Source organism: Nelumbo lutea, chromosome 8, assembly GCF_056320005.1.
Source record: "Nelumbo lutea isolate HS-2025 chromosome 8, American lotus-T2T, whole genome shotgun sequence".
Lineage (NCBI taxonomy): Eukaryota > Viridiplantae > Streptophyta > Magnoliopsida > Proteales > Nelumbonaceae > Nelumbo > Nelumbo lutea.
The window spans coordinates 45,358,909-45,375,261 of record NC_142691.1 but is presented as its reverse complement, the minus strand read 5'-3'; the positions used below and the strand labels follow the sequence as shown (position 1 = coordinate 45,375,261).

Here is a 16,353-nt window from a genome sequence, read left to right as displayed (position 1 = left end):
TGTATATTGCATCTAAGGTAATAAATAATACAATTAATAAAATGTAATAAAAATTAGCACACTACTTGGCCCAATTGATATTGTCTTAACCTCTTGCGTCAATTTCATTTTAATAACACTTTTGCATCCAAGAACCAACTAATACTATATATATATAATATATTATATAGGGTAAATCGGACCCAGACTCATGACCGGTTCCCGAGTCAAATGGTCTGACCATCCAATCCGATCTGATTTTCAAAGCCGTGGTCATATATCTAAGGGAATCAAAAAAAGACTATTTTTCCCTTAAAGCACTTCATCCTTATGGATTTGAAACCTTTAAAGTGCTTCATCCTTAGATTTTGGACATTTTAGGGGATGTTTGGCATCAATGTCGATTTCCTAAAAATCACTGTCATGTTGGAGCCACATTAGCGCTAGAGAGGAATTATGATGACATGGCATCCAATGTGACATTGAATAATAACTCCAATGTAAAAATAGTCATCCCATGAGAATCAGTACCGGATAGACTTAAAGCCAATTTCTCAAAATTTGGCTTACATGGCAGAAATGATACCAGATAACAAAATTTCCCAACTTATGAAAAATCACTAATGCTATGTTTGGTTTGAAGAAAAAATTAGGAAAAGGTAGGGAAACCTTTACAAACTTTGTGTAGATTTCCCTACCTTTTCCTTCCTTCCCCTACTTTTTCCTTCAAACCAAACATAACCCAATTTAAAAAATCACCAATTTTTCAAAAAATCAATCATAAAGAATCAGCATCCATGCCAAACATCACCTTAATTTAGTATTGCTTACACTAGGTGTAATTTTCTGTTACGTGATTAACTTGCTTCTACTTTGAACCCAATGCAATGCACTTGCATGAAACATTAAATGGAAAAAAAGGAAATAAAATTTAAATTTAAGGCTTAAAAAAAAAGAAAAATCGATAATTGCCAATACTCGATTTTGGCTCGATCCGCCACCTGAGCCTCCAATTCACCCCAAACACCTGAACAGACTCTTCTGACCTCTTCAAAACACCCAAAACCCATAAAACCCAAATTTTACCTTGAGAGCCCTCATATCCACCGTTAAACCTGCCCAATACCTATCCGATGACCCCGACCGACCTTCGCTTACACCTCAACCATTAGATCAGACACAACCATCAACCCGCAACATCCCAAAACACCTACCAATGAAATTTGAATTCAAGATTCCTTCGTTTACCCATCTATCAAACAAAGATTCCATTTCAACCATTCTCGCACCCATATCCACTTGATCCGAACACATCTAAACTAATCAAACATTTCCAATCACCCCAGAATATCAAAAAACCCCTACATATGAAATTCCAGCCCAAAACACCTTCATTTACTCTCGATCACACAAAGATTCCATTTCAAGCTCTAGATTGTCCGAATTCCAAATCTGCCCAATCCGGGCCCAATTGGTTTAATCTGACCTTACAAATCACCTCAGATTTCCCCCAAATACCTACCTATAAAATTTCAGCCTAAAACACCTCCATTTACAAAGATTCCGTTTCAATGCCCCGGATCAACTGAATCTAACCCTTTCCAGATCTGCCCAATCCGGGCCCAGTCGGGTCAATCTGACCCTGCAACGAACCGCGACCTCACTTGTTTCGCGAACCTCATCCGGAGTCCGGCGAATCCCAGAAGTCGGGAGGATTCGTGCGACCGTTGTAATCTCTGATCACCTTCTACAAAAGACACCAAATTCATCTAGACACCCGTTTGCAGCATCGAACCTTCGGCCAGGACATCCTTCAGGTAATCTGAACCGACCCCTCTCTCATTTCATTTTGACAGTGAAGATTCAAGGCTGGGGATCAGATCGATGAAGTAGATCCCACCGGACTCTTTCCCGTAGGTCCGTTACCCAGCCAAACCTGACCTGAAGTTTATTATCTGCTATCATGTGTGGTTATGTTTTATGTATATCTGCGTATGTTAAACTGCCGCTCATTTGCTCTCTGCCTTTCCTGTGGATCTGACTAATAGTGGTTCAGGTTTACATGATTTCTTTTAGAATGCTCACTGAATCTTTTCTTCCTTTTGTTGATATTTCTAGGTGGTATGTCAGTTAGTTAGAGGTCCCGTCTTTTTTTTTTTTTTCTTTTTTCTTCTTTCTCCAGAAATTTGTGATTCACTATTAAACTTATGGATGATCTGCTTCACTGTATTGCCATCCTCTGGTTTAATAAGATGGCAATACAGCAATAGACCCCTTGTTGCAGAGTCTTTTCGTTATTGTTTTAGGTTTGTTTAGGAAAGTAATACTAATGGTAGTATCTTCAGGTTGTTCGTGAAAAGAGAAAGTCTGTGTACTCGTCATTTCGAGATTTTTGTCGAACTCGAGTGCGTGTTAATGCTTGCTGATACTCATCTAGAATTTACTTGTAGTGACAGGTTAACCATTCTTATTTCTTTTCTTGAATTGGAACTAAATGATTGTTAAGCTCATTGAGTTTGTAGGCTGAATTCTTATTTCATGTGTTATCTCTGATATAGTTCATGTATTACCATGTGGGCCCTACCGATTGGAATCGGGAGACGGGTGCATGCCCCTTTCCCTCTCCCATCCAAGACTTATTCGGATTGGTTGGACCGGTACCTTGGGCTGTAAGAATCACTATTGAACCAAAACAATTTCAATATCATTCTCGGAGGTCCCATCACCTCTCTTTCTTAATCTAATGGGTGGCGATTCTATTTTCAGCCCAAAACAATTAAGCCAGTTTTTCCTATGCTCACAATAATAAAGGATAAAAATTGCACATGGCGTTTGAAAACGAAAACATGAACTTTCTTCCAAGGAGAATGAAGGATAAATAACGGGAAAATGTACTTCAAAGTTTACCCCAAACTTGAAGGCAATTAAGAATTAAAAAATAACCTCTTCCCTAAATAAAACAGCCACCATTTCTTTTTTAATTTTTTTATTCTAGGTCAAATTCTATGCTAATCCAAAAGCCCATTGATGTAGGCGCATGTGGCATGGCCTAAGATGGTGCCACGTGGCACCAATTAGATGCAATCTTAACCGTTTATTGTTAACCAATTATATGCGAGCTCAACTATAAATATGTGCATCACTCCCTAGGTAAGTTATCTTGGATTTTACTGCTCTAAGCTTCCTAAGCTTTTCGGTGACTTTGTCTGAGCTCTCTTTACTCATGCCTGGTCCAATCCCTTACTATGCATTAGACTAATTTGACCGTCGGCGTCTCTGCCCCTGGGATAACACCCGGGGCCTCTGACATGTTCTCTTATTCACAGGTTGGACATTGAATCCTCGGACTTAACTAACCCTCGTCTAAAAAAACAAAATTACCTTGTTGCCCTTGACCCATCCTTGACAGCAACACCCGTATTTATTCATTCTACAAAGATATTTTGAACATCGGCGGAACTGGGTTTTAGAAATAATATGAAGCACGGATGATGTCTCATACAAACAGATGACCACGGATGGCCAATGAATGGGTAATATTTCTCCAATGACCTCACTAGACTAGGGAGGTTTAAGTCGTCCTAAAAGGACGAGAGGTTTTAGTATTTATCAAAAACTTCAGTGGAAGTTAATTTTACCCTATTATATTATACACTCGTAATTTCCGGGCTGGGCTGGCCTGGGCCAACCGAGCCTAAGGCTTGCTTGGCCCAGTTATGGTCCACATTGCATGTGGGCTTGATGCGGTATGGGCTGGGCCGGGCCTAATAGAAATATGGATGGCCACCATGAAGGAAAGACTTGGCAATACAGACTTGGTATGAAGCAGTAAAAGGATGGGGAAATCAAAAAGGCAAATCCATCCACAGTTCATGTCTGGCATCATTCATCATAGCTCACACCAATTAAGCTAAAGTTGATGTAAACCAAGTGTAATTTTTGCTCATTAAGCTGCGTTTGGAAACAATGCAAATGGAGTGTAAATCCCGGTTCAGGGTAAATTTGCATTCTGGTTCGTTTATGCCTGTGTTGGACAATATTATATTTATGCATTGACAAATAACAGACCAATGCATTTTTACATTGATAATAAGATGTAGAAGTACATCAATAAAAAAGAAGTAAATTTGCATTCAAGTGGGTTTTTGATAAAAACAAAATGCATATGCTTTATTGGAATTTATCAATGTAAAATTAATCTAATTTTACAATTTATATGAACCGTTTTACACTCTACATATTTGTATTCATACTTATTTGCAAAAAAAAAAAAATAGAGGTAAAAATGATGGGATCCTTACATCATGAAAAAGAAAATAATATTAAGAAAAATGTTGATTGTTTGGGAGGAATAATATGAGAAGTAAAGCGATGGGTCCCATTTTATAAAAGAAAGCAAAAGCAGGAAAAAGTTGGTTGTTTGAGAGGAACAAAATAGGAAGTGAAAAGATGTGGTCCCATTGTATTTAAAAGGAAATTTGCGTGAAAAGAATGTGTAAATTATGCATCGGTTTTTTGAATTACAAAATTCACATTTCCAATAAATGCAAATAAAGCAAAAAAGAATTTCAAAATTAGCATCAAATAAAAATGCAAATAGTAATTAAAATTATTTGTAAATCTGAATTGAGTGTGAAAATTGCATCCAGTTTAGATTTGAAAAGAGAGCCCGGTTTTCATATAAAGTTCCTCCTCTGTTTTTCTACTTCACTTGGTGGGTTTTTATGGAAGAATACCAATTCTCAACTGTGCATCGAGCATACGTATCATTCTAATGCTGGCCCATCAAATTTAGAAAATAAAAATTAAAAAAAAAAAAAAGTACAGCGTGTCAAGCCGGAACAGTCCACAGGCTGTGCTAGCTAGCGCAAATGGTCACAGACTGCGGGCTCGTACAGCCCATGGGCCATAAACCCTCAGGCCCAGCCTAGCCCTAGGGGTCATCCGTGACAGACACAGCCCATCACTTTAACGGCCGGGTAATGTCAGCTTATACCTTAAACTTAAATTCCTATTCGCTCTTTGGTAAGTTATTTATCCGGGTAAATGCAATTATTTGGATAAGTTTTTCCTAGGAAACACTATTCGGGTAAGTGCATTTACCCATGTTCTTTTATTTCCCAAGTAAATAAGGCAATGATCATTTTAGCTATAGAAATTCATTATTAAAAAGGGCATTTTTGTCCCACTTAAGTGTTGGCAACTTTCCCCCTACGTTGGAAAGTTATTTACCCACCTAGGAGATGTGTATCACTTTCCTGGGTAAGTGGTACACAGGAAACAAAGTTTAAAATTTCGATACGATTTGCCCGATACGGTGTGTATCATATCGTATCTTTGAAAAATAGATACGGGATACTCATAGAAATCGGACGTTTCATCTTTTTTCATGAGTATCAGACCCGTATTGGGGCGTATCATGGGTGTATCGGGGCATATTGGGGGTGTATCAAGGCGTATCAATAGCGTGTCAACGAAAAAGATAACCAAAAACTTAAATATATATATATAAAGGGGGAAAGAAGTAAGCGTTCTTTCACTCCCAAAATGACTCTAAAACTCCAAACTTCACTCCTAAAGTGTTAGATTTGCAAAATTTTGCAAGAAACAAGTGTGAATTGTTAATATTGTTAAAGATTTTTCAAATTTTGAAAAAATATTATAAAACTACGTAATTTTTTCATTTTTTTATAATATCTTGTGATTTCTTTTTTTTCTTGAATGTTTAAATTTATGTTGATCTACATTTATTACATTCAAAATCACAATTGTTTTTGTGTTATTAGTATATTTATGGAAATTTCATGAAGATATTTGGGGAAATATAAATTAACAAAAAATTTGAAAATGTAATTTTTTCTCTACCTATAAAGGCTAAATATGTTTTAGATCTATAGATTTGTCTATCATATCAAAAAATCAATTGAAATTTCTTCTTTAATATATTTTTTTATTTTTTATATTTTTAGAATCAAAAAATAAATAATAATTAATTATATTTTATCATATTATTACAAAAATTGAATATTTTATAATTATATGGATGATCTATCATATCCACAAACCAATTGAAATTTCTTCTTTAATAATTTTTTATATTTTTAGAATTAAAAATTAATTAATTAATTAATTAATTACTTTATATTTTATCATTTGATCACAATGATTGAATATATTATAATTCTATGGATGATCTATCATATCCATAAAGCAATTGAAATTTCTTCTTTGATAACTACTTTTTGAATATATTATATAATGTTTATAATTAACTACAATATATTTCTTCATAAAACCACTAAATATATATTAATTTAATGTATATACACTTCATTGAGGTTTTATATTTAGTTTTATTGATGTATTTTTATAATTTATTAAAGTATTTATAGTGTTTCCAAGTGTATCTATGTGTATCTTAGTTTTTCTTCAATACGCATGCGTATCCAAGGCATATCCCGATATGTTTCTTAAAATTGCCTTTTCTGATACAGTTAGTGTTTCCGATACTTTCAACCTTGCTAGGAAAATAAACTTTCCCTTGATCCCCACATAAATCTGAAAAAAGAACATGGGATCCTTGGTCAATGGGAACCAAAATCCCATTGACCCCCTCTCAAAATCCAAAAAAATAATGTCCCCTAAATATTGTAGCAAATCTAAAATTTCCTAACAAGGTTTTAAAAACCGATACGAAAACAGAACCGATGCGACAATTTAATATAAGCTATGTTTGGTCAATAAGAGGTTTGGAAAAAAAGTCTTTATTGCACAAGTACTTTTTAGAAGTGCTTCTTTTAACAGGGCCTAAAGGCTATTTGGTAACCCACTTGCCAACTACTTATTGTGTTTTTTAAGCACTTATTGGGACGAAGATGTTTGGTGACCTACTTTCCCCACAACTACTTATATTGGCTTAAATGACACTTTTAAGGAGCATTTTTTACAAACTACTTCTAGAAAGCACTTTCAAAGCACAGTTTTCACAAAATACTTTCAAAAAGTGCTTTTATAGTGTAGCTTTCACAAATTACTTCCAGAAAGCACTTTTAAAGACCGGTTTTCACAAATTTCTTCTAAAAAGCACTTTCAAGGCTCAATTTTCACAAAATACTTTCCGAAAGTGCTTTTAAGGAGCAATTTTCACAAATTACTTCTAGAAACTGCTTTTAATGACCAATTTTCACAAAATAGTTTCAAAAAGTGCTTTTATGGAGAAGTTTTCACAAACTACTTCTAGAAAGCACTTTCACAACTAAGTTTTCATAAATAGGATAAAATTTATTATACATATTAATATTGAGCTTATTCAAAAAAATAAAATAGGATAATTCTAACTATACATATAAATCAATAATTGAAAATTAAGATTATTCAAGAAAACAAAAAATCACCACCAATATCAAATTAAAAAGTAAAATAGGATGACTAAATTTAGATAATTCAAAAAAATAAAATAGGATAATATTAACTATACATATAAATCAACAAAAAATTAAAATAGGATAATTTTAACTAAATAAATAGTTGGAAATACAGATTATTCAAGAAAATAAGAAAAACACCACCAATACCAAATTGAAAAAATAAAATAGGATGACTAAATTCAGATTATTCAAAAAAATAAAATAGGATAATATTAACTATATATATATATATATATATATATATAAATCAACAAAAAAAAAAACACAACCATTATCAAACTAATAAAAATAGGATGATTAAATTCAGATTGTTCAAAAAAAATATGAAAATTTAGGTTATCAAAAAAATATTAAAAACATCACCCACAAAAATTCATGATAAAAAAAGTTCACAAATATTCACACTTCAAGAATATATTCACACAAACATTCATATCAACTAAAGAAAACAAAATCAATCACGATTGAAGAATATATTCACACAAATATTCACAAATATTCATCCAACTTAAGCAATTTTTTTGCATGATTTCTAACAAAAAAATGCCCAAAAGAATTTTGGATTTCTCATATGAACACAAAAAAAATTGAATCAGAGAAATAATCATCCAACCCCCCCCCCCCCCAAAAAAAAAAAAAAACAAACATGGAAGGGAGGAGTTTGGGTGAACTCACCTTCTAGTCACTAGCGGCTAGATGGTGCGATATCGTCGTTGAAGTCGCCCAAACACAAATCTGTGACCAGAGAGAAAAAGGGGAATTTCAGACTTTATAAAACACAAAAAATAGCCTCAAATCGATGAAATACAACAGAAAAACAAAGATAAGAGCAAAATGACAAGTCCGCCAGTCGTTTTTTTTTCTCACCATTAAACGTCGTTGGTGGACCTAAAACTGACGTCATCATTTCGAATGAAGGATGATAACCTCGCGTGGGGGTATTTTGTCATTAAAGAAATAGGGACAGGTTCATCCCATTCGAATAAAGAAGCACTTCTTCAAAAAGTGTTGAAAAAAAGCCACATCCAAGTCACTTTTTTAAGAAGTGCTACTTTTAACGAGAAGTACTTCTTCCACACTTTTTTATCAAACACCTATAAGCACTTAAGAACCACTTAATGTGTGTTCATATGTCTTAAAAGAAGTACTTGTTGAAAGAAGTACTTTTTAAAAGTGAAATCAAACAGGGCCTTAGATTAGAATTTCCCAACATTCAAATCTTCGAGTCGAATGTTCATGTAGTTTGATTAGATTAGGGCAAATATTTATGTGATTTTCTTTATTCTTTTATGTGAAAAGAGAGTAAAGCATGCATGGTTGTCAACCAAGAAAGAAGAAGAAAAAAGAAAGAAAGAAAGAAAGAAATGAAAAAAAAAAAAAGAAAAGGAAAGAGGGGAGGAGGAAGAAGAAGATCTGATGTTCATCAATGATGACAGTGGACACAACGGCAGCAACAGAAAGATAATGCCAAGTTGGATCTCGATGATCTCTCTCTCTCTCTCTCTCTCTGGATCTCAGTGATCTCTAACCTGAGATCATTCTTGCCTTAGCCCATCCCTATTTCTGCTTTCTTATTAAATGGCAAACCATTGCCCAAGTCAGCAGTTTTGATCGCCCAGGTCAATAGTTCTCTGACCAAATTAATGATTTTTTACTCAAAAACGGGTTAAGACTTTAAGGGTAAAACAAAACCAATTGCCCAAATGATTCCCAAGTCAAGTGATCCAATTAGGAGTGGCAATGTTGACCCAGACCCTTTTGACCCACCCAATCCACCCGTTTCAAAACCCACCCATACCCACCCATTTCAACAGTGGGTTATATGGGTCAAGTGACTCATTAGGGTCAAGGAAAAGAGGGTGGGTTGGGTCAAAGGTACCCATTGGGTCAAAAGAGGTTAGGGTCACTTGGGTAAGGAGAGGTTTGAGAGAGGGTAAGACCGTAAGAGGAGAGGGTCGAGAGAGAGAGTTGCTGCAAGAGTTGAACTATCGAAGAAAGATCTCTGCGTTTTTCTCAGTTCTCAGTCAAACGAACTTCCACCATTGAAGATTAATCCATTATTTAAGTTTCATATCTTTGCTCTTTGTTCCACTAGTCATTAGATCAAGTGCAAGATCGAAAGGTGTCAAGGTTTCAATCCATTTGCAGTTATTTGTTCCGCCATTGAAGCAAGTTCTCCACCATTGAAGCAAGATTGTCCTCTCTGCCATTGAAACAAGTTTGTCCTCTTAGCTTCAATGCCATTGTTTCTCAAAGTTCTCAAATCTCAAGTCGCATGTACATCAGAGTTTTGGAAAGGTAAATCTTTTGACATTGCTCAACCTTCATTGATTATCTGCCTCCCATAGTCATATTATTCAATCAAAAAGTTGAACATGAAACATGTCTGAAACTTGTTCCTGTTGCATATATTTTGCGCCAAAAGTGCCCAAAACATATATTTACTCTCCAGTGGAGACAGAAAGATCCCCATTGGTTAGGTGGGATGATTCATGGCAAGTTGAGTCATGGGCTCATGGGGATCTCTCTGTGTTGGATGATTGTTGGAAGAAAAAAATAAAACAGAGAAAAAAACACTACAGATTTACAGTATAGTCTGATGCAAATTTACAGTATAGAAAAAAATAAAACAGATAAATAAAACAGAAAGATCCCCATTGGTGCTTGTAATGGAGCTTCATTTATTAAACACTACAGATTTACAGTATAGTCTAATGCAAATCAACCCAGCAAGTATGTCTTCAGTTTGTTCTTTTATCAAATATCTAATGGCTGATTGTCTTCTCCTTATATCTCGTCTAAAGGTGATGGTTCTAATTAAGTTGGGTTGATGTGAGCGTCCATTCCTGATAACTTCATTTCTTTTATTTTGTTTAAGATTGACGATGACTTGTTTGAACTTAGATTCTGAGACTGCCATGCACCCATGCCCATCGAACATGGTCACAGTTTTATGACAATCTTATCTAATATCCAACACTGAACCCCACATCAGTACTGTAAATTTAAATTAAGGTCTACGGCATTGACTGATTGTTAATTAAATTGGAGCAATGGAAGTCACATCTTCTACTATGCTGCACAAGTCCAAGCTCATAACAGTTGTATTATTATAATTTATAGCCTCAAATCTGCAGCTCTATTCATTATAATATGGTTTGGTAAAGAAGTTTTCAATCAACACCATGGGATGGTCTCCAATGAATAAAGAATATTGGATAGAACAACAACGTTTCAACAAACTGTTTGAGTTTAAACATTACTTCATTTATAAAGAATTATCTTCAGAACTTTAAAGAATATTGATAGAACTTCTCTCTGTCATCCAAATTAAATATTTGATACTAGAAACATTCATTTGGAATCATATTCTAGTTAGCTGATTTTTTAGCCTATCACTCTCCATTCTAGGAGGGACACCTGAGTAGCTTACCCCAGGTTGGAACACATGGCAAGTTATATGGCCCCAAACTATGTTAGAGGTCATGTGTCTAAGTAGCTATGAAAAGTCCCTAGTTGTCATCAGTGACCCCTGATCACAATTCACAATGTGTCTAATCTTTCGAGCTCACTCTTTTGATTAAAATAACATTAACATTGTACACCAGAAATGTCACACTTCAACAAATTCAACTTTTTAACTACTCTAATACTTATGGTTTATAACTTTAACCCAACACAGACATGATAAGACTTGATCATGCCCAATCTAACTTCTAAAATAAACATTCCAAATATTTCCTCAAAATCTCTATGTTCTTTTTAATTAAATAATGTCTATTACTTTCCTTCTTGTTTTTCTTCAGTTAGAAATAGCAAGGCGTGAGTTTTTGATAGTATGCTATCACTAATTCAGAAAGTATTATTTAATAAAATGAACATTTTCACCAATCTACTAGACCAACCCATAGTTTCCTGATTCAGCTTCCTGCTCGTATGGAACTAATTGGCCTTGATTCATAATGAAGGAAAATTACAAATTGGTGTAAACCATGCACAAGCCATAATCTTTTATTTATTTTGTTTATAATTAAGGAGCATGTTAATTACTTGCTTTTGTAAAATAGAAAAATAAGTAAGTTTGTTGACAAAAAATGTATATTTTTTGTTTGAAACTTGTCTCTGTGTCCCTGTTCCACATTGCTTACTTGGTTTTAGTAGCAAATATATAAATGTTCAAGGTTACTGATCGTAATAAGGCAAAGCTTTTCTAAACTTGGTGCTAAAGATATCGGGAATGTAGGATCTGATGGCCATCTCAGTATTTACAGAATGAAAACTCAAATCAGTAATCTCTTGGTTGAAAGTAGAGTTCACCCATCTGGAATTTTGTATGCTTAGAAATTCATGTGATATTTAGCTAAAATGATTAAGCATATGTTTCAGTTTCCTTGAAGCAGCAAATTATTATTCCATCTAGAGGAGCATCCTAGAATTAGCAACAAACTATTGTAGGCATGAACAAAGTATTGTTCCATGTCATACTCTAATATATAGCATCTATAGGCATGGTCAAAGTACCTACTTAATTTTGCTCATGGCTAAATATAATGAATGCTATTTTTGTATTATTTCTCTTATTTCTAATACACTTACAATATGAAATATGTATTTTTTTTCTCTTTGTCATACACCTAAATTGTATTTTTCCATGTTTTTTTTTTCTAGATTTTGTTCAAAATGTCAGAAAGTTATACATTTTTTCTATTTTTTTCTGCAAAAGTTATACAACTGGTATTTTCTGCATTTTCTGTAATTTTCTGCAATTTCCTGGAATTTTCTGATATTTTCTGCTATTTTCTGCAACTTCCTAGTATTTTTTGGTATTTTTCTGCAATTTACTGGTATTTACTGCAATTTATGCTATTTTTCTGCATTTTCTACATTTTTTGGTATTTTCTGCATTTTCTGTAAGTTACTGTAATTTCTGTTATTTTCTATAATTTTCTGCTATTTTCTACTATTTTCCTGCATTTTCTACAATTCTCTGTTATTTTTTGCAACTTTCTGCATTTTTTGCTATGTTTTGCTATTTTCTTCAATTTTCTACTAATTTTCTGCATTTTATACAATTTTCTAGTATTTTTTACAATTTTCTGGTATTTTTCTATAATTACTTGTATTTTTTTGTAATTTCTACATTTTTTGTGAATTTTCTTCAATTTTTTAATTAATTTCTGCATTTTCTGGTATTTTCTGTTATTTTGACTATACGAGTTAACCCAACCCGTTTATACCACGTGGCAATCTCAGAAGAGTTGTTTCTCTCAAAAAGTTGTTATTTTTCAGATATTATGGGTAGATATGAACCGTTTCTACCATGTGACCTCATTTAGAGGTTTTTCATCAAAAACGTTATTTTTTAGTACATGGGTCAATCTGACCCGTTATACCACTTGACAATCTCGAGAGAGTTGATTCTCTCAAAAATTATTGTTTAGGTCAACCCGACCCATTTATGTATTTATATGCGATGATAGATGGGTTATGTTATTATAGGTGAAGATGGATAAGGGTCATATAAATGAATCAAGTGGGTTAATATGAGTGGATCAAGATTTGAGTGGGTTATGACCCTTTATCAAGCATTTAATGATGGGTCATGGTGGATTGATATTCAACCCTTACCCACCCCACCCATTTGCCACCCCTACATCCAACCTTCCAAGTCAACAACGATTCGAAAAACACTGTTTCGGTGTTTCCCAATGACACAAGTAAACAAGCATTCACGGTGAATAGTGATTATGCAGATGTATTTGCTAGCCGGATGAAAGGGAAATCTTTGACAAATAAAAAGGCTTGAAGATGATCAACAAAGCCCTATCATCCAATACTTCAAAGAACCCTTCTTCAAATGCAATCGATTTAAAGTTACAGAAAGTTGTAAACTTAGAAGTGTGATTATTAATGTAAACATTTACATTGTTTTTATTGAAATTATATTTGGATGTTTAACTAAGTATTTAATTACAGTCGAATCCCTTTTGCTTACTGGACCCATTCATTTACAATTATCTTATAGTTGAACCTTTTAATTAAAACCTTCAATTTAAGGTGAGGACATGAAGTTTCATCTTCAAAATGCCAAGCAAGGGAAAATAAGAAGAAAGAAACAGAGACTGGTTTTAGAGAATTAGAAAGCTTTATCAAGTAGAAACCAAATGAATTCATTGATAAAACTGCATTTAGCAAAGCAATCTATCATTCTAAAATCATCTATTTGATTTATCAAAGTAAGGAAGATCCCCATAACAACATAATATGCGGAGTCAGATCATCTGTTACTTTCTATTCCCAACTCTGTTCTTCGATAGCCTTTCCTGATAAACCCCACTTAAGAAACCATCTCAGCAAGCAAATATCAACCGATCATGGCTTCTTCTCTTCCCACTGTCTTCATCCCTCCCCAAAGCCATCAGCTCTCTGCTTTCATGGGTAAACAACTAGACGCCTGGCACAGACCGTGCAGAAGTACTTCCTCTTGGTCCTGAAGCAGAAAGGCAGAAAACAAAACCTCCACTGGCTCTCCACATCCACGGCTTGCACCATTCCTCCACAATATGGACAGGCACCAGGAGCTGGTTGTCTCCCTAACACCTTCTCCTCCTCATCACAAACAAACACCAGACACATAATTTTCCTTCTGGGTTCTCTCTGATTTGCCGGTTACAGCTGAGATTTTCGAAGATTTCTGATGAAATCAATCAAATTAACAAGAAGAATTGCTTTCCATTTCTGATCGAATGGATTCTGAACGGCTCCCCAAAAATGAAGAGTATTTATAGAGATGGGAGAGAAAGATCGTGGACAACCTGGAACACTCTGATATGGTATAGGGGGACAGCAGAGCCCAAAGAATCGAGAAGTTTCTGGCCTACGGTTTCCGAGAGGCTTCGCTCTAACTTACGCGTCCCTGATCATTACGCTCTCCTCGCCTTAACGGTTTAACCTCCCCGGTTAAGGAACGTAAGCACGTACGCACGGAAAAATAAAAAAACATTAAAATAGCGTGCGTACTACGCACACTTTTTGTCAAACCCGTTTTATTTACACTTTTAATCTTATTAATAAATGTGCACCGTGGAAATTTTAAATGAAAATAACAACAATAATTATTTATATATATATATTGATGATGTATTGCCTTTCAAATTAAAGATTTGTGTCAAATTTTCTTACTCTATAACTTATATAAATATTTTCAATTTATTGTGCTAATTAAAACATTGTTTGTCTAGACATTCAATTAGACTAATTGAATAGTTACTTGACTAGGATTTAAGGTTCATTTTTCACCAAATTGCTGCTTATACGTAAAAAACCATTGAATCATTTGATTTGTTTAGTAAGGTGATAGAATCATGGAATAAACATTAATTTTCTTTTTTTATAATTTTTGTATTCTTTTTCTATCATTTAACAAACATGACAATGGTTTCATTGGTAAGGCAGTTTTAAATTTTGTATTCCATTTCTATTATTCATAAAAATTCTTCTTATTTATAATACCTAAAATCTGGTTTTGTTTCTAAGTCGATTTTGAATATATAAGTTTTTATATTATTAAAATTGTTATTCACAAATTTAATTAGTGGAATTTAATAATGAGAAACAAAAATGCATTAAATATATGATTCAATGAGAGATAATGGAAATTAACCGTAAATATGAGACTTAATGAGAGAGAATAGATTGAAATGAACAACATAATTCAATTTACAATTTATATCTTCGTAAAAGAGAGAGAGAGAGAGAGAGAGAGAGAGAGAGAGAGAGAGGGAGACCAAGTAATTTGTAATTTATATACAAATCAATATGTAGCTCCTAGAATAGTTAAATTTGTCCAACTAAATACTCCATTCAATATGTAGTTATTTAAGAAACATAAAAATATTCCATTTTTGTCTCTTACACTATTCAGCAAGAAGTAAACATTGAATGGCTCAATTTCCCTATTCTGATCCCATTTTAAATAATCAACAAAATACTTGATTTGCTCTCAAATTCAAATACAAAAGCATTAATACAAAGGGGAAAACTACTACTTATAGATTTTCCAAAAACTCTTGGGCCTTTTAGTGATTTTCCCAAAAATAATAGTCATTGATTTGAATTTTATTGATCTTTTTGGAAATACTTGATTTGCTCTCATTTGCCTTCTCTTGGGCCTCAAAAGAATTGAATTTGAATTTTATTGATCTTTTTAAGAGTATGTTCATTTGAACATCATTTGAAATAGAGGATTTACATTTTCTTTTTTTTTTTTTCTTTTAGTTTGCAACATGGGGGCTACACATAGGGGGCCCATTCCCCAAACCCATAACCCCCAACCTAGGTGTAGGTGGGATTTGATTCTAAGTCTCTTTGCTATAACCATCAAGAGACCTTACTGACCGACCAGTTGGCGCCTTGTAAATAGAAAAACCACATTCAAAACTTATATGATAAGGACCATTCTTTCATCTTTAAAAAGAGTTTTCAATTTCCAACCCTAAATTTTTTTCTTTACTTAGTTGTGATTATTCAAAGCCTTCTTATCAATTATGCCTTTAAGTAATTGGAACACCCAAGTATTTTTCTTTGTTTGTTGATATTGTGATGCTCATAATCTTATAAATCAACTTTTAAACCCTATCGGGCATTTTTTAGAAAAAAAAAAAATAACTTCTTGAAATTTATGAATATTTCAAATGAGACCCTCTCAAACATCTTGAGATTTGGCAGAAACTACTTATAAACCAATGGAAAAGATAACCCCAAAATCATAATAAAAATTGTGGAGCCACACTCAAAATCCACATTTTAAAATCATTAAATAGTGACAATTGAACCTACTTTTAAAGATGACCAAATACCAGTGATTTTGTTCAATATTAATTAAAAGATAAAAATTCATCTACCTGAGCATTCCATGAAATTTCAGTTATAATTCATTATTAATTAA

General features: G+C 33.6%; 1 protein-coding gene across 1 annotated transcript; it reads right to left on the bottom strand.

The window, feature by feature from the left end:
- Nucleotides 1–13,551: 13,551 nt before the first annotated feature.
- LOC148843967 (uncharacterized) lies at nucleotides 13,552–14,196 on the bottom strand. The gene has a single exon (XM_088959582.1). It carries the CDS (start codon nucleotides 14,040–14,042, stop codon nucleotides 13,839–13,841), a length of 204 nt encoding a protein of 67 aa, XP_088815708.1. The 5' UTR covers nucleotides 14,043–14,196; the 3' UTR covers nucleotides 13,552–13,838.
- Nucleotides 14,197–16,353: the final 2,157 nt, after the last annotated feature.